At 43.2% G+C, this 26017-nt stretch overlaps 3 protein-coding genes across 5 annotated transcripts in view; 2 read left to right on the top strand and 1 right to left on the bottom strand.

The window, feature by feature from the left end:
• Positions 1–423: 423 nt before the first annotated feature.
• Positions 424–7479, bottom strand: LOC110501918 (cytochrome c). Its single transcript, XM_021579792.2, has 3 exons — positions 7306–7479; positions 1245–1418; positions 424–1140 (listed from the first exon to the last, which is right to left on the bottom strand). Exons 2-3 carry the CDS (start codon positions 1411–1413, stop codon positions 995–997), a joined length of 315 nt encoding a protein of 104 aa, XP_021435467.1. The 5' UTR covers positions 1414–1418; positions 7306–7479; the 3' UTR covers positions 424–994.
• Positions 7480–11866: 4387 nt separating this feature from the next.
• rbm45 (RNA binding motif protein 45) lies at positions 11867–16211 on the top strand. The gene is made up of 10 exons (XM_021579791.2): positions 11867–12404; positions 13567–13689; positions 13775–13901; positions 13995–14114; positions 14216–14389; positions 14494–14623; positions 14861–14960; positions 15097–15260; positions 15505–15713; positions 15970–16211. Exons 1-9 carry the CDS (start codon positions 12135–12137, stop codon positions 15695–15697), a joined length of 1401 nt encoding a protein of 466 aa, XP_021435466.1. The 5' UTR covers positions 11867–12134; the 3' UTR covers positions 15698–15713; positions 15970–16211.
• A 4523-nt stretch (positions 16212–20734) lies between these two features.
• LOC110502171 (oxysterol-binding protein-related protein 6) overlaps positions 20735–26017 on the top strand; it is a 78890-nt gene continuing 73607 nt past the window's right edge. For 2 of the 3 annotated variants that reach the window (XM_036959396.1, XM_036959394.1), the window contains exon 1: positions 20735–21027. The gene's annotated coding sequence lies outside the window, so the exon portion shown is untranslated. The remainder of the gene's footprint in view (positions 21028–26017) is intronic. The other variant, XM_036959395.1, reaches the window with a different exon arrangement.

Here is a 26017-nt window from a genome sequence, read left to right as displayed (position 1 = left end):
ATATCTAACCAGATTATCAAAGCAAATGACGAATGTTCAAAACTCTGCATTAACCACGTGTTCTGGCTGACCCAACCTGTGTTCTGGCTGACCCAACCAGTGTTCTGGCTGACCCAACCTGTGTTCTGGCTGACCCAACCAGTGTTCTGGCTGACCCAACCTGTGTTCTGGGACCAATCAGATTAGAACGCAAACTTATTCTAACTAATGTCTGTGGACATGGCGTTTGGCCCGAAGGAAGGAGTTTGGGTAACCAGGAAAGCTTTAGGTTGCCAGCTCTTGCCTTTAATCATAATAAAACATACATCTAGTAACTCAAGACATATTACGAGCCTTCGGGGTTTTTGCTCAATTCCTGCACATTGGTTAGAGAAGAAGTAGTCGTGTTGCCTTCCTGATCCTTGACCACAAAAACAATTGGGATACTTGTTTAGCATGTAATTTATTAAATTAACAAACCTACATAAAATACATGAAGTAGTAGCAACATGAAGATATTGCCAGGGATCACTTTCAAGGTAACCCGTTGAAATGTACAAACTCTTCCAAATCTGATTGACCGTTTGCATTAGCCATGCAAGTATTAAAACCAGTAGCCATAATGTAATTTAGACCATTTTTTTGTTGTTGTTTTCAAAGCATATAGTCACACAGCTTTGACTCAATACATTCTGGAACCCTTAGTCTATGGCTCAATAATTGATGTATATTAGCACCTGTTAAACCAGGGGATAGAATATACGCCATCAAGATGGAGAAACAAAGACAAAGATACAGCCGTGATCAATATGGCAACTGATCATGCAAACGCCATTCAGAGTCCCAGCAGTTATGTCATGCAGGCTATTGAAAGCCACAACAATCACCAGACATAACTGATTAAGAATACAAGTCTAAGCTTCTTGAAAAGATCCCCCTTCTCTGAACAGTTGATATTTCTCGAAGACAAAAAAATAATAATAATATTAATATTGAACAAAATGTAGACATTAGTCTAGGAAGTTGCAGACTTCAAATATGCTATGAGATCTGCACGCTCTCCCTTCTTCTTGATGCCAGCAAAGATCATCTTTGTTCCTGGAATGTATTTCTTGGGGTTCTCCAAGTAAGTCATGAGGGTATCGGTATCCCAGACAATGCCTGAAATCACATGTGAAGGGACAGGTCAGGATGAGAATGAAATGTGTCACATTGTCAGACTCCATTTATTTCCTGTAGAATGTGGACAATCTCAGACGTAGTACCTTTGGCTTTGTTGGCATCCGTGTAGGAAAAGCCTTCCGCCTGTCCGGTCTTGCGTCCAAACAGACCCCAGAGGTTTGGCCCGACCTTGTGCTTCCCTCCATTTTCAACAGTATGGCACTGGGCACACTTCTGAACAAAAGCCTTTTTCCCCTTTTCAATGTCACCCATGTTTCCTATTGGACAATAAAAGTCAGAAGAGGTCAGCTACAGTACACACACACACATATATATATATATACATATATATATATATATATATATATATATACACACACACATACATACATACATACATACATACACACACACACATATACACGTATATATTATATACACACATATATATATAATTTTTTTTAATAGATCTGCATTAATGGTAATGCTGAGCGATTAACCAGCATTGTTTAATACCCCCCGAATAAACAACAGTTCATTAACTGGAATTCCATTTAGTTCAGGTTGTGAGCCCAGTATGTCTCATCTTAGAAGAACTAGTGAATACATTGTCAGACATCTCAGCAGCTGGCTTCGCTTAACATTGCATGACTAAAAGACAGAACAGTACAGGAGTACAGAGCAGGATGCATTAAACCGGTAACATTTGAGAAATTTACAGGACCTATATGCATTGGGTGTGTAACCGAATAAGGCGCCCCCCCCCATGGTGCTCAGAATGACAGAAATCCCATTTAGAGATTATGGTAATTCGTATTAACAGAACATGCAAGCCAAGGATGCAACAATATACAGTCCTTCATACCAAATTCTGATGCGCACTTCAGATATAATGTTAGAATACCTGTCCACATGAACTTTTCCTCAGCCAACACCATGGTAGAAAAGTTAACCTACTCTTTTCTAAAACAGACTCCGGGACAGTTGTGGGATAATGAATCACAAATTCATAACAAGTAGGACTATGAAACAAAAATAATTAAAAAGGCAAATGATATAGCACCCAAATCTAGTTGTTAATATGACTAGGACTGTGCCTTTGACCAATGGACAAGGAAAGACAGTTGATTAAAACAATTGCCTTCGCAGATCCGATTTTGGCTAGGCTACTTTGAAGCAAGGTAAGACATGCCTCATTTGTAGTAAAATGTTCAGCTTTCAAACAATTAAGTATATATATATATATATAAATAAATAAAATAGGGCTGGGCAATATGGCCAAATTATCTTAATGTATTTTTACACTTAATAATGTTCAAAATTCTCATTTCAATGAGTCCTTCTCCATTCTGATTGTTCAATTCATGTGTCTCCATGTGCTGCATTGACCATGAAAACTGAACCCAATAGTCTCGTGGTAGAGGAACAAACAATGTGCTACTTGAGTGACAGAGTGTGGGGTTTGGTCTCTTACCCATGTAAGAGACGCAAACTCGGTCTCAACCTTTAAGTCTTTACTGAAGACTCATCTCTTCAGTGGGTCATATGATTGAGTGTAGCCTGGCCCAGGAGTGGGAAGGTGAACGGAAAGGCTCTGGAGCAACGAACCGCCCTGCTGTCTCTGCCTGGCCGGTTCCCCTCTTTCCAATGGGATTCTCTGCCTCTAACCCTATTACATGGGCTGAGTCACTGGCTTACTGGGGCTCTTTCATACCGTCCCTGGGAGGGGTGCGTCACCTGAGTGGGTTGAGTCACTGATGTGATCTTCCTGTCTGGGTTGGCGCCCCCCCTGGGTTGTGCCGTGGCGGAGATCTTTGTGGGCTACACTCGGCCTTGTCTCAGGATGGTAAGTTGGTGGTTGAAGATATCCCTCTAGTGGTGTGAGGGCTGTGTTTTGGCAAAGTGGGTGGGGTTATATCCTTCCTGTTTGGCCCTGTCCGGTGGTGTCCTCGGATGGGGCCACAGTGTCTCCTGACCCCTCCTGTCTCAGCCTCCACTATTTATGCTGCAGTAGTTTGTGTTGGGGGGCTAGGGTCAGTTTGTTATATCTGGAGTACTTCTCCTGTCCTATTCAGTGTCCTGTGTGAATTTAAGTGCGCCCTCTCTAATTCTCTCTTTCTCTCTCTGAGGACCTGAGCCCTAGGACCATGCCTCAGGACTACCTGACATGATGACTCCTTGCTGTCCCCAGTCCCCCTGGCCATGCTGCTGCTCCAGTTTCAACTGTTCTGCCTTATTATTATTGGACCATGCTGGTCATTTATGAACATTTGAACATCTTGGCCATGTTCTGTTATAATCTCCACCCGGCACAGCCAGAAGAGGACTGGCCACCCCACATAACCTGGTTCCTCTCTAGGTTTCTTCCTAGGTTTTGGCCTTTCGAGGGAGTTTTTCCTAGCCACCATGCTTCTACACCTGCATTGCTTGCTGTTTGGGGTTTTAGGCTGGGTTTCTGTACAGCACTTTGAGATATCAGCTGATGTACAAAAGGGATTTAGTCACACTCAAAATGAAGTGGAAAAACCACACTACAGGCTGATCCAACTTTGATGTAATGTCCTTAAAACAAGTCCAAATGAGGCTCAGTAGTGTGTGTGGCCTCCACGTGCCTGTATGACCTCCCTACAACGCCTGGGCATGCTCCTGATGATGGTCTCCTGAGGGATCTCCTCCCAGACCTGGACTAAAGCATCCGCAAACTCCTGGACAGTCTGTGGTACAACGTGGCGTTGGTGGATGGAGCGAGACATGATGTCCCAGATGTGCTCAATTGGATTCAGGTCTAGGGAATGGGCGGGCCAGTCCATAGCATCAATGCCTTCCTCTTGCAGGAACTGCTGACACTCCAGCCACTAGAAGTCTAGCATTGTCTTGCATTCGGAGGAACCCAGGGCCAACCGCACCAGCATATGGTCTCACAAGGGGTCTGAGGAACTCATCTCGGTACCTAATGGCAGTCAGGCTACCTCTGGCCCCTCAAAAGAAATGCCACCCCACACCATGACTGACCCACCGCCAAACTGGTCATGCTGGAGGATGCTGCAGGCAGCAGAACATTCTCCACGGCGTCTCCAGATTCTGTCACGTGCTCAGTGTGAACCTGCTTTCATCTGTGAAGAGCACAGTGCGCCAGTGGCGAATTTGCCAATCTTGGTGTTCTCTGGCAAATGCCAAACGTCCAGCACGGTGTTGGGCTGTAAGCACAACCCCAACCTGTGGACGTCAGGCCCTCATACCACCCCCATGGAGTCTGTTTCTGACCGTTTGAGCAGACACATGCACATTTGTGGCCTGCTGGAGGTCATTTTGCAGGGCTCTGGCAGTGCTCCTCCTTGCACAAAGATGGAGGTAGCGGTCCTGCTGCTGGGTTGTTGCCCTCCTACAGCCTCCTCCACGTCTTCTGATGTACTGGCCTGTCTCCTGGTAGCGCCTCCATGCTCTGGACACTATGCTGACAGACACAACAAACCTTCCTGCCACAGCTCGCATTGATGTCCCATCCTGGATAAGCTGCACTACCTGAGCCACTTCTGTGGGTTGTAGACTCCGTCTCATGCTACCACTAGAGTGAAAGCACCGCCAGCATTCAAAAGTGACCAAAACATCAGCCAGGAAGCATAGGAACTGAGAAGTGGTCTGTGGTCCCCACCTGCAGAACCACTCCTTTATTGGGGGTGTCTTGCTAATTGCCTATAATTTCCACCTGTTGTCTATTCCATTTGCACAACAGCATGTGAAATTTATTGTCAGTGTTGCTTCCTAAGTGGACAGTTTGATTTCACAGAAGTGTGATTGACTTGGAGTTACATTGTGTTGTTTAAGTGCTCCATTTATTTTTTGGAGCAGTGTATATCAACGAGTTAGTTTCTAGTGAGCTCTTCTTCTGTGGACTTCATATGGCAGTCAGCAACCAACTTGAAGGTGCATTACCACCACCAACTGGACTGGAGTTTGGACCTCAGATCATCTTTCAAATCACCCAAGTGGGTGTATGCTCCTAAAACCAGAGGAGATGGGAGAGGCGGGACTTGCAGCACATTAAAAGACAGAACCAAGTTATTTTTTTAGCATCTGGCTACACAGACGCATGCAAGAAGTTTGGATGAAATGATTGAACACGCATAAGTACATTCATTTTTGCGCCGCTCACACACGTAATGTGGGTGGTCTGGTCAACATGTAACGAATGAAAATTAAAAATCAATACACACCTGAAATATTGTATTATTTCATAGTAATTTCCTATTGATGTCTACCCAATGTGGACCTGACAGGAATATTTTCAATGTTTTGGCAATTGAAAGTTGGCTTTGCAATTTCCATTATTGTGATGTTATTATCTCTTAATGCATTTAAAATGTCCAAAGTTATAGTTGCGCTAAAATAAACTCACCCTTTCAAATGGAGAATCATCTTTACAAAACTGGTTGAACTGTTATTTAACCATGTTGCCACCTGCAACGTATCATTAATATTTAGATTCTGAACAATTCAGTGTAGGACATTTTTACTTTCAATTGATTTAAAAAAAAAAAAAAATTAAAATGGCCATGTGCAGTTACAAAGTACCACCAACAAGCTCTCCATCTCAAATGATTTTAGAATCAATAGTGTATCGTGCCAGTATATCTCTGCAGTAGTTAGTAGCAGTCGCTAGCGACACCAGTACAGTATGTAGCTGAAATAAAATCACTAGAAGGAAGGCAGGTGTTAAGTTGTGGTCACCTTGGGGTTCATAATTCCTCATGAAACTTCGCTGACAATCTCCACATAGGATAACTTGTTAGCTAGGAGTGAGAGTCGAATGACTGAACGTACCGGCATTTTGGGTGTAGGCAACGTAAAACTAAGCTTGGGTAGTATAGCCATCAAACGACGGGCAAATTAGGCTGTATTTGAATGATAACCAAGTTAACCTTGGTTAGCCTAATTTGCCCGTTAGAGAATTTGCCCGTTAGAGATTTGTTAAAACTTCTTTCAAATAAGAGGGCGTCAGTTTTAGCTAGCTAGCTCGCCGTGGCCAAGGTTGGCTAGCTAGCTCGCCGTGGCCAAGGTTGGCTAGCTAGCTCGCCGTGGCCAAGGTTGGCTAGCTAGCTCGCCGTGGCCAAGGTTGGCTAGCTAGCTCGCCGTGGCCAAGGTTGGCTAGCTAGCTCGCCGTGGCCAAGGTTGGCTAGCTAGCTCGCCGTGGCCAAGGTTGGCTAGCTAGCTCGCCGTGGCCAAGGTTGGCTAGCTAGCTCGCCGTGGCCAAGGTTGGCTAGCTAGCTCGCCGTGGCCAAGGTTGGCTAGCTAGCTCGCCGTGGCCAAGGTTGGCTAGCTAGCTCGCCGTGGCCAAGGTTGGCTAGCTAGCTCGCCGTGGCCAAGGTTGGCTAGCTAGCTCGCCGTGGCCAAGGTTGGCTAGCTAGCTCGCCGTGGCCAAGGTTGGCTAGCTAGCTCGCCGTGGCCAAGGTTGGCTAGCTAGCTCGCCGTGGCCAAGGTTAGCCAGCTCGCCGTGGCCAAGGTTAGCCAGCTCGCCGTGGCCAAGGTTAGCCAGCTCGCCGTGGCCAAGGTTAGCCAGCTCGCCGTGGCCAAGGTTAGCTAGCTCGCCGTGGCCAAGGTTAGCCAGCTCGCCGTGGCCAAGGTTAGCCAGCTCGCCGTGGCCAAGGTTAGCCAGCTCGCCGTGGCCAAGGTTAGCTAGCTCGCCGTGGCCAAGGTTAGCTAGCTCGCCGTGGCCAAGGTTAGCTAGCTCGCCGTGGCCAAGGTTAGCTAGCTCGCCGTGGCCAAGGTTAGCTAGCTCGCCGTGGCCAAGGTTAGCTAGCTCGCCGTGGCCAAGGTTAGCTAGCTCGCCGTGGCCAAGGTTAGCTAGCTCGCCGTGGCCAAGGTTAACTAACGCGTTAAAAGGCAAGACCATAGTAATCACGACGTTACAAAACGGCTGATTTAAGCAGTCTAGCTAACGTTAGCTATTAACTCAAATCACTACAACTGTCTCCTGGTGTGCCATTTCTTCAGTCATGTCTTTTCAGTTATCGGTTTGAGTTGAGATGTTTAGCGGGCTCGTAAAGTTACCACGTTTCAACAGCGGATACAGAATCGGGCAAAGGTTCCTTTAGATAAAAAATAAAATCGAACGCAATGTTCACAATTCAAGAAACTAACTACTAAAACGTATTGTATCAACGTTACCTGTTCAAATAAACTATATTCTTTACAGTTGTTCCAACTTCAGAGCTTTTTTTGTGTGCTTCAGTTCCAATCCAATCCGCTTTCCCCCTTGCCGGTAGCCGACTCACTGGATCTAATAGTATTGCGACCAAGTTCCTTTTTCTTCCCTCCAGAATATTTTTTTTATGTCATCCAGACTGGCCAGTCACATGCTCTATCATCACTCTGACGAACACAGCTGTTTTGCATTCAAGCCCTAGATGGAGTTGAGAACAAACACGAATGGTAATAGCATACACAACATTTCAGTGAAAATGCCGTTGTTGTTGTTTGTATTCACACTAACACCACAACAAATATGTCTGTATTCCTCTTGGACTACATTTTTTTTTAACCAATAATCATCATTGGAAAGATCAGACAACATGTTTAAGATTGTTGTGGGGAATTTCACTGTCTTTTATTGTGAAGAGGGTTTGTTGCATTCCTATAACCATACATCGACCTAATACCAGGTAGTTCTTTTGAGAAGAAGATATAGCTAGCTACACATAGCTAACCAAAGTACATACTATACCAGAGAAAAATATGGCGAAGTGGATTCTGAATCTAATGGCAGTATTATCAAGGAGAATTGAAGTATTGTCCAAAAGAATGGTAAACGGACCAAAGTAGTGTACATTGATGAGAATGTCACTTTGTATATTGTTGGAGTACAGTTTATTAACGAGAAGTAGCTGATCGAATTACCAATCTTGAGGAATCCATTTGAGATATCCAAACTGGTGGAGAGAGTTCTGGGTAGAGTGAAGGCTGTGAGGATCACGAGAGGCGGGGAAATGGAGCACCCCACTATCCACCTCGATGGTACAACAGTGGAGAAGATGGAATGTTTTAAGTTCATCGGTGTCATATCACCTACAAAACTGAAATGGTCCATGCACACAGACAGTGTGGTGAAGAAGGTGCAACAGCGCCTCTTCAACCTCAGGAGGCTGAAAAAATGTGGCTTGTCACTGAAAACCCTCACTAACTTTTACAGGTGCACAATTGAGAGCATCCTGTAATACCCTGACTACACTGCTTGCGTCGCGTGCATCGCAAAATACATTTAGAAATCCATGTTATTCAATTATTGCACCCACACTGCTTGCGCGCGCCAAAGAGCGTCTGAGTTGCCAATGGCTAAAATAGAACTCCTTTCTATTTCTGACGCAGATCGGCTGCAAGTCCTGCCTCTCCCATCTCCTCATTGGTTTATAGAAGCAGGTACCCACTGTGCCATCTCCTCATTAGTTATAACCACGTGGGTGATTGAAAGACAAACTGTTTTGCCGGTTGTCGTGGTAATACTATGAAAGTGTAGACGCCAATCACCATATAAGTTCAAACGCCTGGAAGGAGGAGAGATGACTAGAAATTATTCGGTTGACCGTTTTATGTGTGGAGTAGAGGACCTTGTGCATTTCAGGTAAAATAACAACTCAATGTTTATATCCCAGGACAAATTAGCTAGCAACTGCAAGCTAACTAGCTAAATTGCCATACATGTTCAATGCTTTTTGACCTGTCCCCAAATTAATGTCATTGGTTCAGAGTTTGTATTGATATTTTAAACTGTGTGTCGTGATCGCGTTTGGTGAAGGGGGACGAAATAAATTTATGCACGATAGCGCACGCGCGCAGCCGGTTTGAGTGCACTGCCCACAATTGCAGAGCTCTCCAGAGGGTTTTGCTGTCTGCACAACGCATCACCGGGGGCAAACTACATGCCCTCCAGGACACATAAAACACCCAATGTCACAGGAAGACATAAAAGATCATCAAGGACAATAACCACCCGAACCACTGCCTGTTCACCCTGCTTCTATCGAGAAGGCGAGGTCAGTACAGGTGCATCAAAGCTGGGACAGAGAGATAGAAGCTGTTTTTCAATCTCAAGTCCATCAGATTGTTAAACACCCACCACTAGCACAGAGAAGTGACTGCCTACCTACAGACAACATATAATGTGATCTTTTCCACTACTTGGACATCTCGGGCTTCTCCCTTCCGCAAACACTTGAAACATGACCAAAAGCTTTACAATGATCACACTGCATTGGTCTTGGGATACATGCTCTGACTCTGACTAAAGAACAGATAGACTCTTCAATTTTTCTTCTTTAACCACGCGATTCATCTGACATGCATCAATCACTCCAGGAATATTTTTAAATCTCTTCAACATCCACTTCCCACAAGACGCCAGATATAAGCCTCTTGAAGGGTGCCATGTTCCTAAGAGACACACACGACACTTCAAACTTATAAAATCGTGTGAGACACAACACACGTTTCTTCTGATCCGTAGAAGTAGAAAAAAATCCAAATCAAATCAAATGTTATTGGTCACATACACATGGTTAGCAGATGTTATTGCGAGTGTAGTGAAATGCTTATGCTTCTAGATCTGACAGTGCAGCAGTATCTAACAGGTAATACTTAACAATTCCACAACAAAATCTTATATCTAACAAATTCCACAACAAAACCTAATACACACAATATAGTAAAGGACTGGGATGAGAATATATAAGTATAAAATATATGGATAAGCAGTGACAGAACGGCTAAGATGCAATAGATAGTAAAGAATAGATAGTGAAGTATACAGTATATACATATGAGATGAGTAATGTGAGATATGTAAACCTTCTTATTGTGTCATTATTAAAGTAACTAGTGTTCCATTTATTAAAGTGGCCAATGATATCAAGTATAAAAGTGATGAAAATAATGACATGTGCAATTGCGGTGGGAACCATGAAGCCACTTCTTTCAAATGCCCCACAAGGGTGAAAGAGAATGAGGTGGCCAAAGTCAGGGTTGTGCAGAGCATTTCATCATATACAGCGGCTGTTAAAAAGGGTTGAGGGTTTGAATGGTGCACCTGAAGAGTCCATGGCGGTGGATAGACCTTCACTGCAGGCTGCAGGGGTTGCCTTTCACCAGCAGAATCCTGACATTTTAAAGGTTAAGAAGGTGGACTTTGTGGGCTTTATCGCTATGGGGATTAATGGCACTGCCAAGGTGGAGGGAAGGTCCAGGAAGATCGAAATCATTGTGGACGCGGCAGAGTGGTTACATGGAATATTGTCACAAGCCGTACCACCCTCTCAGGTTTATTTTTTTTGAGTCGACTACTCACCACATTTTATGCACTGCAGTCCTAGCTAGCTGTAGCTTATGCTTTCAGTACTAGATTAGTTATCTGATCCTTTGATTGGGTGGACAGCATGTCAGTGCATGCTGCAAGGGCTCTGATAGACGGGGGGGACGTCCTCCGGAAGTTGTCATAATTACCGTGTATGTCTATGGAAGGAGTGAGAACCATGAGCCTCCTAGGTTTTGTATTGAAGTCAATGTGCCCAGAGGAGGACGGAAACTAGCTGTACTCCGGCAACACCATGGTGCTACCCTACAGAGTGCTGGTGACGCTAATGTAGACCTTCATTGCGAAATGTGTTTTCAGTTATTTGGTGACGTGATTATATTTAGTATAGTTTTATCTAAAAGGGATAACTTTTTTAAATGTTTTACAATTTTCCTCCTCTGAGGAGCCTCCACTGGTACACACCCATCCACATCGAAGGGCCTGTAGTGGAGAGTGTCAAAAGTTTCAAGATCCTCGGCGTGCACATCACTGACGACCTGAAACGGTCCCTTCACACAGAGGGTGTGGTGAAAAAGTTTTGGGTTTGCCACAATACCAGTATCGCAATACTCGGAAGTATCGTGGCAAGGAAACAAAACATTTAATATCTTGAGAAACATTAAGCATTATGTTGTCACATTTATTTATTTTAGAAGCTATAACACCCAACATTTTACATAAGTAGGTTTTTATAGGACCATAGTTTAGTCTAATTCGTGTTATATTTTTTTGCCATGGAAAATCTGTTATCGTAGTATTGCAAATATTGGTATCGTGACAACCCTACAAGGCAGGAGGTTGAAGAAATTAAGTTTGGCCCCTAAGACCCTTACAAACTTCTACAGATGCACCATTGAGAGCATCCTGTCGGGCTGTATCACCACCTGGTACAGCAATTGCAACGTCCACAACCGCAATGCTCTTGAGAGGGTGGTGGGGTCTGCCCAACGCCTGCCCTCCCGGACATCTACATTACCCAGTGTCACAGAAAGGCCAAGAAAATCATCAAGAACAGTAGAACAGAGTTGAGTTTGTTTTTTGTCCTGTGTGTGGCCACTGCTCATGCTCTCCAAATATTGGCGCTCTGAGAAGTTTTCTGAGGTGACCAGGACAATGTGCCAGCACAGAGGGATAGGCCAACGAGTGATATATGCTTCAGTAAGGTTGGCTTCTTAGCGTTTATGGCAATGGTTATCAACTGTACCGCAGAAATGTAACGTAAATCACAGAAATAGATGTTGTGGTGGCAGCTGCAGAGAAGTATTTGGGCGTACGAGATTCATAGCGGAGTTAGTGCCTACAAAAAGACGCCATTTACTATTTATCGCTATACCTAACCAATCAGGTGGTTGTTCGACGAAACGAATCTTTGGACGTCATTGATCACGTGTTTCTTCCGGAAAAGGAGAGACAGGCGTTTGTACGTTGCCGCAATTTCGACGCATTTCTCGGAGTTTCAGTATCAAACGTAACATCACTCGCTACAGAAAATATACTATTATTATTTTTTTGATTTAAACGGTGGTAGACAGAACAAGTGAAACCTTTAAACTATCGATAACTGTTTACGGATCATCGTCGACTCCACTTCGCAAGTGTGTGTGTCTCTTGTTAGCTAACGTTAGCTTAGCGAGATAGTTTTCAGGGTGGTAAAATGGAGGATGCATTTAGGCCGTCGACGGATCTCGATGATCCCCCAAATAGTCGCTTGTTTTTAGTTACAAGTAAGTCCATCACTGAGGACATGATCCGGGAGCAGTTTTCTCTTTTTGGAGAAATTCAGGATGTTTGGGTAGTCAAAGACAAACAGACAAAGGAGTCAAAAGGAGTGTCCTTTGTGAAATTTACCAAATCGTCCGAGGCATGTACGGCTATGGAAGAAATGCATGGAAAATGCTTGGTCGAAGGAACCAAACCAATCAAGGTATGAAATCTGGCTTCAGTGACTTTGCTCGTGTTATTAACACTTATTGTAGCTAGTGCTTCTTCATTTGGTTTCCCGGCGGATTTGTGTAGTATCATGCTGGGTGAAGGAGTTGGGCATACTGCCTTTCGAAGTTCGAAAAGTGCCTTGCACATTTTGTTGACCAAAAAAGTGACATGGGATGGGGTAAGAAATTGCACTAGCATCTTATCCCTAGACAGATTACAGATGGTCTATTATATTATCAAGATAGTCGATTTGACCACTATTGGAACTGCATGTCTTTTAAGATGGGGGGTGGGGGGAGGGTCAGTTGGGACCATTCTAGCCAATGAGGGCAGACAAGCGTGTGAGCAGGCCATGGAGATGGAGGACTCCTTTTTGAATCTGTACCGTTTATATAGCATCTGTGACAGTATGGGCAGCGCCACTGAGGCAGTATTTGTTTTAAGGTACTCCATTTTCTTCTTCATTGGCGAATTGCTCCCAACTCATAGGATTCCCCACCCAGTTGACTACTTTAAAATGGTGGATGCTGTCAAATAAAATAATTGTATGTGTCACGTGCCGAATACAAAAGGTGTTCACATGAGTGAAATGTTTACTTACAAGTCCTTAACCAACAATGCAGTTTGAAGAAAAAATAGGTGTTAAAAGTATTTACAAAAATATGTTAAAATGTGTTATATCCATGATGAGTCCAGCCCCCTGACAACAGGCACAACTCCCAATATAACGTTTTTTTTCCAAAGACAAAATACCAAGTGCAACCAGAAGGACCGACTTGGTCTCCTCAGTCTGGCGCTCGAACGCCTTGTCTGCGTTGCACCACGTCGTGTGCATGACAGACACTGGGGATTCCTCCTTTCAGCAGCACTCTGCTCTGGAGATCACAGCATGAGACTGCTTGTAATGCGTAGTGCTCTCTCCCTCTGGGAGGAAGACAGACACACAAGTCCACTTCTAGATACCAGCCTTATACTGCAAACGGATTGGGCAAAAGGCATGAATCATACTCTCAGTCATTTTCCTGATCATTGGGGTGCGGCTCGTAAGCCTTTACCTCACCTGTTGGCGTAGGTTCTTTCTCTTCTGTCAGGTTTGGTGTGAGTGTGTATTTTTTATATATTTATTAATCGTGCTAAGTTATCTCTTCTGCCAGGTGTTTATTGCCCAGGCGAGATCCTCCGGAAGCCACCGAGACGTGGAGGATGAGGAGCTCACCAGAATATTTGTGATGATTCCCAAAACCTTTACTGAGGACGACTTGAAAGAAACATTCAAGGTAGTTCATCACCCTCGATCATGTTGTATTTGGCTGATAAACCGTATTGGAATTGCCTATGCTTATCACTCATTTGTTCTCACAGGAATATGGTGACATTGAGTATTGCATCATCGTAAAGAATAAAACCACAGGAGAAAGTAAGGGCCTGGGGTATGTGAGATACCACAAACCCTCACAGGCAGCCACCGCCATAGAGAACTGTGAGAAGAGTAAGTTGTCTCTTTTTATTCATATCACATGTCTGAAAACCCAAACTATCAATCTAGTAATCCATGTTTGTATCATTTTTTTGTTTACAACAGCATATAGGGCCATTCTTGCAGAGCCGAGGAACAAAACGCCAGCCCCAGACAACGACTACTTCAGCCCTGCCAGAGCAGAGCATGTCCAGGGTGACCCAGGAATGACTTCCTATCCATTTGGTATGTACCTGCCATTGGTGTGATTAGACCTACAATTTCTTCAGACCCATGATTGTTTTTTCTGCAAATTCTAAGCCATTTTATTTCCTCCCATTTTGTAGTGGACTCTGGTTTTCATACCAGGGGAGACATGCGGGGCACAGACATCATCACCAGGTGCTTAATGGTGTCATCAAGGGCGAGCATCACACAAGATCAAGTCTATAGCCTCTTTGACCTGATCCCGGGGATGGATTATTGCGAGATGCAGCAGGATTCATATGGTTTCAGCACAGGTAGCCACAAAACACACAGTTACTCCCTCAGATGCAACACCTGATGTATTGCATAGGAATTGGTGGCTAGTAGTGTTTAAAACATATATTTTTTACCCTTTCAGGGCAAGCTATGATTCGCTACAACAACCTTGGATCAGCTGTCTATGCAAAAAACAAACTGGATGGCTTTGAGTACCCACCTGGGAACCGTCTAGTAGTCACTCACATTGATGATGGGCAGGACAGAAGAAGGTAGGATGAAATGTAACTTCATGGTATTGTACATCAAATCTAATTTTATTTGTCACATACAAATGTTTAGCAGATGTTATTGCGGGTGTGGTAGGCCGTTGTTGTTGGTAGGTCGTTGTTGTTGTTGGTAGGTCGTTGTTGTTGTTGGTAGGTCGTTGTTGTTGTTGGTAGGTCGTTGTTGTTGTTGGTAGGTCGTTGTTGTTGGTAGGTCCTTATTTACCCTCTTGTTGTCTCCAGCCCGGTGGGAAGGATGGCCATGCAGCTGGTAGCAGCCCAGATGATGTCTATCGTGTGCAATGCTCCTACTGGCCCACCACCACTTAGGAAGACGAGTACTGTAAGTTACTGACTTGGTTAACCTTGAGGGAACGAGGCCTTTTCTAGTACTTTCTAGAGCTAACCAATATTTAAAAAAATTTAAAAAATGATGATGATTGAACTTCCTAACAAACTTTATGATATGTCGTTGTCAGGGCTACCCATCACCCGCTGTTCCTCAGAGCCCCCGGGTACAGACAGATGTTGCACTCCCACCTCTCCAGAAGTTGGCCCCCTCAGACAGCCGGGTGAAAGAACGCCTATTTGTGGTCTTCAAACCTTTGCCTCTGCCCATGGATGTGCTTGAAGATGTGTTCTGGTATGAGATACTTGCCATTATTTTCATTAATACACCGTTTATTAAGACTTATTACTGATAAACTCTTTAAACTAACAACAGTTTATAAAATACTTTAAATTGTTTATAAGGTTTTCTGTACTGTGCTATTCCCTTTTAAACTTTGGGCTAGAGGGATAGTTGCGGTCTTGTGAGTATTGATGATTGGGGGGAGGTCAAAATTCCTGCCGATCACTTATTCCCCTCTCTCTCTCTGTTTCTACAGCCGTTTTGGCTCTCTGGTTGAGGTTTTCCTTGTGCCTGGACGGAATGTGGGCTACATGAAGTACGCAGAGAGAAAGAGTGCTGATGATGCCATGGCGACCCTACATGGTCAGATGGTGAATGGCGTTAAAATGAAGGTGATGCGGGCTGATCCGCCCAAAGAGGAGTCTCACAAACGTCAACGCACCTATTAGAGGGACACAGAACAAGGTAAGTGTCTCCAAGGGTTAAGACTAAATTCTGTAGCGATCAATGACAGCGAGTGTCCACAAGCTGTGTTTTTCTTTATACATACTTGAATTACCAGAGCCGTATGTTGCGTTACCAGCAGACATAAGGTAAGTACATAGCAGGACTAAACAATATACCTATTTTTTTTTTTCTTAACCTGACTCTGGGCAACACATTAGGAGAGACCAACACAGTTTAATCCATATTTAAAGTGCTGATGTTTTTGTTCCTACAGAGATGACCTAAGTGACATGACCTCCAACATGACTGAACCGACATAAATGATGACAGGACCAAATTACGACCACACTACGGACAGTGATCTCTGTACCTTACTTTGATGTTTCTTTGTACTAACGCTGAAGGTGATGACAGTGGTGGTCCTTTTCTCCTCCAAGATTGATATTTTGATGTTAAGGAATAGTTTGAATCTGCATTGGTCCTAATATGTTCTCAATAAAAAAAACACCCAATGCATTTTGTGTGTGAATTTATTTTTTGTTTTTAATGAGTGTCAAATATTGTAGGTTTTTCCTCAATGTTATTAGCAGACTAGATTTGTTGTATTTTGCCCAGGTTTTATCTTTTCTTAATGCAGCCTACTTGTTGTTTCCAGTGGGCTGAAGGGTATAACAGGGCTGCAAATTCAGAATGTTGCTGGAAAGACGGAGGTGGGGTAAAAATACAATAAGAATACATTAAGGACCAGCTAGGGTTGGGTGGGGTCTAAAATAGAACCAGGAAAGCAACGGTCAGACTTCAGATATAAAATGGATATGCTTTTAGTTTGACCGGTGAGGGGTGAAATCTGTGTGTGTGTGTGTGTATAAAATATATATATATATATACTGTGCCAGAGTCATATATTAATGATAAATCACCTTAGTTACTACACTGATAACTAGTATATGTGCCCCATGGTGTCAACTAGCAAATACTCTGTGCTTTGCTGTTGAACAGCGGCACCTACTGTGATAGAGACGGCGTTGAATATTGGCGAAGTGAACATAAACTAGATGGTAATTGTACATGAAGTACAATTGATGGTACTTGCTTTCTCTTTAAAAGTATTTTTGTGGTTAAAGTTTTAGAGTATGTATGGTTTTGAAAAACTTTTATATAATACTAGTCTGCAGTAGTAATGGTGGTGGCTGGTTGTAGATACATTTAGGATGGTCACTAAATCAAATCAAATTGATTTATAGAGCCCTTCGTACATCAGCTGATATCTCAAAGTGCTGGACAGAAACCCAGCCTAAAACCCCAAACGGCAAGCAATGCAGGTGTAGAAGCACGGTGGCTAGGAAAAACTCCCTAGAAAGGCCAAAACCTAGGAAGAAACCTAGAGAGGAACCAGGCTATAAGGGGTTGCCAGTCCTCTTCTGGCTGTGCCGGGTGGAGATTTATAACAGAACATGGCCAAGATGTTCAAATATTCATAAATTACCAGCATGGTCAAATAATAATAATCACAGGCAGAACAGTTGAAACTGGAGCAGCAGCACGGCCAGGTGGACTGGGGACAGCAATGAGTCATCATGCCAGGTAGTCCTGAGGTATGGTCCTAGGGTTCAGGTCCTCAGAGAGAGAGAAGGAAAGAAAGAGAATTAGAGAGAGCATACTTAAATTCACACAGGACACCGGATAAGACAGGAGAAGTACTCCAGATATAACAAACTGACCCTAGCCCCCCGACAAACTACTGCAGCATAAATACTGGAGGCTGAGACAGGAGGGGTCAGGAGACACTGTGGCCCCATCCGATGATACCCCTGGACAGGGCCAAACAGGAAGGATATAACCCCACCCACTTTGCCAAAGCACAGCCCCCACACCACGAGAGGGATACTTTCAACCACCAACTTAACATCCTGAGACAAGGCCGAGTATAGCCCACAAAGATCTTTGCCACGGCACAACCCAAGGTGGGGCGCCAACCCAGACAGGAAGATCACATCAGTGACTCAACCCACTCAAGTGACGCACCCCTCCTAGGGACGGCATGAAAGAGCACCAGTAAGCCAGTGACTCAGCCCCTGTAATAGGGTTAGAGGCAGAGAATCCCAGTGGAAAGAGGGGAACCGGCTAGGCAAAGACAGCAAGGGCAGTTCGTTGCTCCAGAGCCTTTCCATTCACCACACCTGGGCCAGACTACACTCAATCATATGACCCACTGAAGAGGTGAGTCTTCAGTAAAGACATAAAGGTTGAGACCGAATTTGCGTCTCTCACATGGGTAGGCAGACCATTCCATAAAAATGGAGCTCTATAGGAGAAAGCCCTGCCTCCAGCTGTTTGCTTAGAAATTCTAGGGACAATTAGGAGGCCTGCGTCTTGTGACCGTAGCGTACGTGTAGGTATGTACGGCAGGACCAAATCAGAGAGATAGGTAGGAGCAAGCCCATGTAATGCTTTGTTGGTTAGGTTAGGTTGTAGGTAGGTTAGGTTCGTTTCTAATGTCTGAAACACAGGCTTCTAGTGAGGGCAATTTTGGGGCATCACCATGTTTCATTGAAATGTACAGCTGTGTGTCGTCCGCATAGCAGTGAAAGTTAACATTATGTTTTCGAATGACATCACCAAGAGGTAAAATATATAGTGAAAACAATAGTGGTCCTAAAACGGAACCTTGAGGAACACCGAAATTTACAGTTGATTTGTCAGAGGACAAACCATTCACAGAGACAAACTGATATCTTTCCAACAGATAAGATCTAAACCAGGCCAGAACTTGTCCGTGAAGACCAATTTGGGTTTCCAATCTCTCCAAAAGAATGTGATGACCGACGGTATCAAAAGCAGCACTAAGGTCTAGGAGCACGAAGACAGATGCAAAGCCTCGGTCTGATGCCATTAAAAGGTAATTTACCACCTTCACAAGTGCAGTCTCAGTGTTATGATGGGGTCTATATAGGCCAATAGTTTTTGTATATTTTCTGGGTCAAGGTTTGGCTTTTTCAAGAGAGGCTTTATTACTGCCACTTTTAGTGAGTTTGGTACACATCCGGTGGATAGAGAGCCGTTTATTATCTTTAACATAGGAGGGCCAAGCACAGGAAGCAGCTCTTTCAGTAGTTTAGTTGGAATAGGGTCCAGTATGCAGCTTGAAGGTTTAGATGCCATGATTATTTTCATCATTGTATCAAGAGATATAGTACTAAAACACTTGAGTGTCTCTCTTGATCCTAGGTCCTTGCAGAGTTGTGCAGACTCAGGACAACTGAGCTTTGAAGGAATACGCAGATTTAAAGAGGAGTCCGTAATTTGCTTTCTAATAATCATGATCTTTTCCTCAAAGAAGTTCATGAATTTATTACAGCTGAAGTGAAAGCCATCCTCTTTGGGGGAATGCTGCTTTTTAGTTAGCTTTGCGACAGTATCAAAAATAAATTTCTGATTGTTCTTATTTTCCTCAATTAAGTTGCAAAAATAGGATGATCGAGCAGCAGTAAGGGCTCTTCCATACTGCACGGGACTGTCTTTCCAAGCTAGTCGGAAGACTTCCAGTTTGGTGTGGCGCCACTTCCGTTCCATTTTTCTGGAAGCTTGCTTCAGAGCTCGGGTATTTTCTGTGTACCAGGGAGCTAGTTTCTTGTGAGAAATGTTTTTAGTTTTTAGGGGTGCAACTGCATCTAGGGTATTGTGCAAGGTTAAATTGAGTTCCTCAGTTAGGTGGTTAACAGATTTTTGTCCTCTGACGTCCTTGGGTAGACAAAGGGAGTCTGGAAGGGCATCAAGGAATCTTTGTGTTGTCTGTGAATTTATAGCACAACTTTTGATGCTCCTTGGTTGGGGTCTGAACAGATTATTTGTTGCAATTGCAAACATAATAAAATGGTGGTCCGATAGTCCAGGATTATGAGGAAAAACATTAAGATCCACAACATTTATTCCATGGGACAAAACTGGGTCCAGAGTATGACTGTGGCAGTGAGTAGGTACAGAGACATGTTGGACAAAACCCACTGAGTCGATGATGGCTCCGAAAGCCTTTTGGAGTGGGTCTGTGGACTTTTCCATGTGAATATTAAAGTCACCAAAAATTTGAATATTATCTTCTTATGACTACAAGGTCTGATAGGAATTCAGGGAACTCAATGAGGAACGCTGTATATGGCCCAGGAGGCCTGTAAACAGTAGCTATAAAAAGTGCTTGAGTAGGCACTAAACAAACTTTTATATGTTCAGGCTATAAAACTTGCTTGTCACAAATTCCACAGAATTGCATTTGCCTAGTTGAGGGCTTTGGTTAACAGTACAACCACAAGATGGCAGTCTAATTCTTGGGAGAGACTGCTGCATTGCTTTAATCCTCTTCCACAAAGAGAGAGGTGGAATGAGGTGACTCATTCATCCTGGACAAATGGAAATTCTACATTTTTACCAATTGTGAGTTCAGTGTAACCCCCCCCCCACCACTGTTTAATGGAGCACAGATTCTAGCTCAAACCAGAAACCATAGTGTAAACGGTACCACCTGTGTCATGAGGATCCAGACCTTTTTGGCAGAGGCCGTACTATGCTATTATACAATACTATTTCCCCAATCGTAAAATGCCTCCTTCACAAACCCCAGTACGAACATGGGAACGCTTCTAACAGTTATCCCACTGCTGCATCCATTTGCAGTTATTGGTCACTCTACATATGCGCTAGACTTTATTGGCAAGAGTAGAATTTATAGTACCGTCACATACAGGGACCTATAATAACGAACATCAGATGTTCTAAGCCAGCATCACTAAAATATAACGTTTGACGTGAAACTGTGTTTCACTATGTTTGTTTCCATAAAGAGACTAATCTAAAAAATCAAAAAAGTCCCTGCGTTTCAAGCAGGCTTGAATTTAGTACAAGCTTTCTAACCCCAATTATTCTCATTTTGGAAATATCTTTAGCAGTCTTGTCGTGACTTGTTTACTGCGCTGACAGAAATCCAGTGCCTGGGTTTGCGAAAGCGCCATTGGTCCATCTCGCGTGCGGATCCAGTCCGGTTATTTCTTCCCTCCAAAACTCATCCTTGCTGCAGGGAGGAGCAGTGAGCATCCGTCTCACTGTATTCAAGAAAACGGATATATACAGTACTTTTTCTTCTTTTTTAAAACTTTTCATTGCTTATGTTCAAAACCTTTTATATCATCTATTATATGCACAAGGGGTTTCAACGCGGAACCTTCTAGCTATCATCTGTCTTGAAGAAGGGCGCGGGTTTTTCAGTTGAATAGGGAAGTCGTCTCATTTTATTTCCTGCGCCAAAAAAATGCAATGACATGGTCAGTACAATAAAACCTCGGTAAGCTATGTTTTCCATACTTGGTCAAACTGTACTTTGTGAATTGCGGCCCTGCGCTTTGTAATTTAAGTCAAATTGTTTCTAGAAAAGCCTTTCCAGTCAAGTGTTAACAAGGCATCCTCAGACACTAGGGAAGGCTACTTCTGTTTATGCCCCACCTGACCAATGCCTACCTGAGAAACCGATGACAGTAATTCCGCTGCATTTGCTAGTGCCTAATGGACTACAATGATTTCATGTCTTCATTTCAAATGGTTGTCTTAGTTGTACAATGTCAAACTATCTTTCGATTAAGTGAAGTAGTCTATATGAGGAAGAAATGAGTTGGTGAGTGACGTACACAACTTGCATCATCACGCTGTCACTATATACCTTCTCACATGTGATTGTCATGCACTGTGTACAAAACCTTTTCCCACCGAGCAGTAGCCTACAACGATATTCTGCATGAGAATCCATCCCATAAGGGAATTTAGCCAGATACAATGAAGGTCAGAATATGACATTGCAGTGAGGTTTAAACACAGACTTGAATGAACCAAAAGGGCATTGCCTGGAGGGAGGGCTTCACAATCACAATGTTGTAATTATCTGCCTGTCACTACATGGTATTTTATTAGGATCCCCATTAGCTGTTGCAAAAGCAGCAGCTACTCTTCCTGGGGTTCCACACATAGAACATGAAACATAGTAGGGAATGACATAATACAGAACATCAATAGACAAGAACAGCTCAAATACAGAACTACATTTTTGTTTTCAAAGGCACATGTAGCCTACATATCAATGCATACAGACAAACTTAGATAGGGGAGAGGCGTTGTGCCGCGAGGTGTTGCTTTATCTGTTTACAAATAATAGGTTTGCTGTTTATTTGAGCAATATGAGATGGAAGGAAGTTCCATGCAATTAGGGCTCTATGTAATACTGTACTCTTTCTTGAATTTGTTCTGGATTTGGAGACTATGAAAAGAACCCTGGTGGCATGTCTGGTGGGTTAAGTGTGTGTGTGTCAGAACTGTGTGTAGGTATTCACATCCCTGAACAGATTAAGCTTTGGTAGCACTAGTCATTGATTTTCATTTTTCGGGGACTGAGGAGAGGAGACCTGCTCAAGGTGTCCTCATTTCATTTCATGATGGTCAAGTGTCAGGTCCCTCCTTCTCATTCATGTGATTTAGAAGGCAAAACTGATCCTAGACCAGCTCTCTTATTAAACACAGAGACCTTTTCATCTTTCTGATGACTTGTTTCATAAAAAAATTGTGACACAATTGGAACCCTTGAGCTGTTTTTTAATTAGTCAATTATAGTAGTTAGCTGAGAGCCTGTGCTTCTGAAGGACCCTGTTTAACGTCAGGTTTAACGAGACTGCACGTTAATGAAATGTTCAGGCCATTCTATTCTATTGTAAATACAATATTCAGGGTGCAATAGTAATCTTTTTGTATTGTTTTATTGTAGTACACCTTCACAATGAACTACCTTTAGCTCCACAGGCCTTTCACTGTCAAATCAGACTGCTGGTATAGGCCTAGTTACAATGCACATCCACGTCACATGATTGCCTTCCCATTTAAGTTCTATTGTCCAACTGAGTGAGTATTGGAAGACTGTTTGCTCATGTGCCGGTGTTACAATGTGCCGGTGTTACAATGTGCCGGTGTTACGATGTGCCGGTGTTACAATGTGCCGGTGTTACAATGTGCCGGTGTTACAATGTGCCGGTGTTACAATGTGCCGGTGTTACAATGTGCCGGTGTTACAATGTGCCGGTGTTACAATGTGCCGGTGTTACAATGTGCCGGTGTTACGATGTGCCGGTGTTACAATGTGCCGGTGTTACAATGTGCCGGTGTTACAATGTGCCAGTGGAAGCGGATGCTATACTTTTGTCATCACATATGAAAGTGATACCATATGAAATGGAGTCTCATCTGTATTAACCTCATTGCCAGTAGTTCAGTTCATCTCACCTTCTTCACCTCTCCCAGTCAACCAATCATTGTGCGCTTATTACCTGTTAATATCACGCAGTAGTTGTTCCCTGATAGGAATGAAGCCCCTGTGTTCTCTTCCTGTAATGTGATCTACATGGGTCTGTTTTCCACCTGCTTAATTATGGAACAGAAATGGTGATCAGCAGCACCCTTGGAGCAGCAGACCATCAGTAACACTGTGATAATGATGACTGACAGTCTGGTCACTAACACTGATAATGATGACTGACAGTCTGGTCACTAACACTGTGATAATGATGACTGACAGTCTGGTTACTAACACTGTGATAATGATGACTGACAGTCTGGTTACTAACACTGTGATAATGATGACTGACAGTCTGGTCACTAACACTGTGATAATGATGACTGACAGTCTGGTTACTAACACTGTGATAATGATGACTGACAGTCTGGTCACTAACACTGTGATAATGATGACTGACAGTCTGGTCAATAGCACTGTGATAATGATGACTGACAGTCTGGTCAATAACACTGTGATAATGATGACTGACAGTCTGGTCACTAACACTGTGATAATGATGACTGACAGTCTGGTCAATAACACTGCGATAATGATGACTGACAGTCTGGTCAATAACACTGCGATAATGATGACTGACAGTCTGGTCAATAACACTGCGATAATGATGTCTGGTCAATAACACTGATAATGATGACTGACAGTCTGGTCACTAACACTGTGATAATGATGACTGACAGTCTGGTCACTAACACTGTGATAATGATGACTGACAGTCCGGTCAATAACACTGTGATAATGATGACTGACAGTCTGGTCAATAACACTGTGATAATGATGACTGACAGTCTGGTCAATAGCACTGTGATAATGATGACTGACAGTCTGGTCAATAACACTGTTAATGATGACTGACAGTCTGGTCAATAACACTGATAATGATGACTGACAGTCTGGTCACTAACACTGTGATAATGATGACGGACAGTCTGGTCAATAGCACTGTTCAACAGTCTGATGGTCTGGTAATAGAACCTGTTCAACAGTCTGATGGTGATAGAACCTGTTCAACAGTCTGATGGTGATAGAACCTGTTCAACAGTCTGATGGTCTGGTGATAGAAGCTGTTCAACAGTCTGATGGTAATAGAAGCTGTTTAACAGTCTGATGGTGATAGAAGCTGTTCAACAGTCTGATGGTCTGGTGATAGAACCTGTTTAACAGTCTGATGGTAATAGAAGCTGTTTAACAGTCTGATGGTGATAGAAGCTGTTCAACAGTCTGATGGTCTGGTAATAGAACCTGTTTAACAGTCTGATGGTGATAGAACCTGTTCAACAGTCTGATGGTGATAGAACCTGTTCAACAGTCTGATGGTGATAGAAGCTGTTCAACAGTCTGATGGTCTGGTGATAGAAGCTGTTCAACAGTCGCAGTCTTTGTGGCGAGGACTATGATTTAGTATTTCACTGAGCTGAACACTAATAACGACATGTGACCAATATTTAGTCTTTCTATCACCCTCTTGTCTAATGATTAGTGTTGTTTACTCAGTGCTCCTGCTTTACTGTCTGCAGGCGGGCTGGACTGGCTCCAGAGTTCAATTTAATGAACCATGATAAGTCAAGAAACAGATGTCTGCACAGATGGCTCTAATTCAGATTTATTTTAATTATACAATGAAATTCTCTCCCTTGATAGTGTATAGCGGTGTGAAACCTCATACTGTTGAATCCATATTGTGTCATCCTCTTCCATACAAAACAATGCTGAATTCCCTGCCATAGCCACTCACAGAGACCGTTATTGACAAGTCTCCAAGTGGATGGTTTGAATCCAAACTGGATTCTGGAAGGAAAACAAAAACCATCTGACATTCTTGAGCTTTGCTGGCTGGTGAAATCATGATAAGATAAGACAGTAGAGGTTGATGGGACAGCGTTGAGGTTGTGTCACGAGAATTTTCAATCCCAATGATAATAGCTGACAATCAATAGCTCTGACCAATCCCCGAGATCTGTAAGACCATGGGTTTAATAATAATTAGTCAAAGACTCGGCTTATGCAAAAAGATAGTACAGTTTATTCACCAGGACGTTCTGAAGTCCATTATACGAAGACATCCATTTTATAGCTACCCACATACTTACACACAAACAGTAGGTATCCTACTCACATACTTCCACACAAACAGTAGGTATCCTACGCACATACAGTGCCTTGCGAAAGTATTCGGCCCCCTTGAACTTTGCGACCTTTTGCCACATTTCAGGCTTCAAACATAAAGATATAAAACTGATTTGATGACACAATCATGAAGTGGAACGACATTTATTGGATATTTCAAACTTTTTTAACAAATCAAAAACTGAAAAATTGGGCGTGCAAAATTATTCAGCCCCTTTACTTTCAGTGCAGCAAACTCTCTCCAGAAGTTCAGTGAGGATCTCTGAATGATCCAATGTTGACCTAAATGACTAATGATGATAAATACAATCCACCTGTGTGTAATCAAGTCTCCGTATAAATGCACCTGCACTGTGATAGTCTCAGAGGTCCGTCAAAAGCGCAGAGAGCATCATGAAGAACACTGTGCAAGCGATAATATTGAAATGGAAGGAGTATCAGACCACTGCAAATCTACCAAGACCTGGCCGTCCCTCTAAACTTTCAACTCATACAAGGAGAAGACTGATCAGAGATGCAGCCAAGAGGCCCATGATCACTCTGGATGAACTGCAGAGATCTACAGCTGAGGTGGGAGACTCTGTCCATAGGACAACAATCAGTCGTATATTGCACAAATCTGGCCTTTATGGAAGAGTGGCAAGAAGAAAGCCATTTCTTAAAGATATCCATAAAAAGTGTCGTTTAAAGTTTGCCACAAGCCACCTGGGAGACACACCAAACATGTGGAAGATGGTCATCATCTGGTCAGATGAAACCAAAATTGAACTTTTTGGCAACAATGCAAAACGTTATGTTTGGCGTAAAAGCAACACAG

The sequence above is a fragment of the Oncorhynchus mykiss genome, chromosome 22 (genome assembly GCF_013265735.2).
Source record: "Oncorhynchus mykiss isolate Arlee chromosome 22, USDA_OmykA_1.1, whole genome shotgun sequence".
Lineage (NCBI taxonomy): Eukaryota > Metazoa > Chordata > Actinopteri > Salmoniformes > Salmonidae > Oncorhynchus > Oncorhynchus mykiss.
Note: the sequence above shows the minus strand (reverse complement) of the source record. Positions and strands in the feature narration are given on the sequence as shown.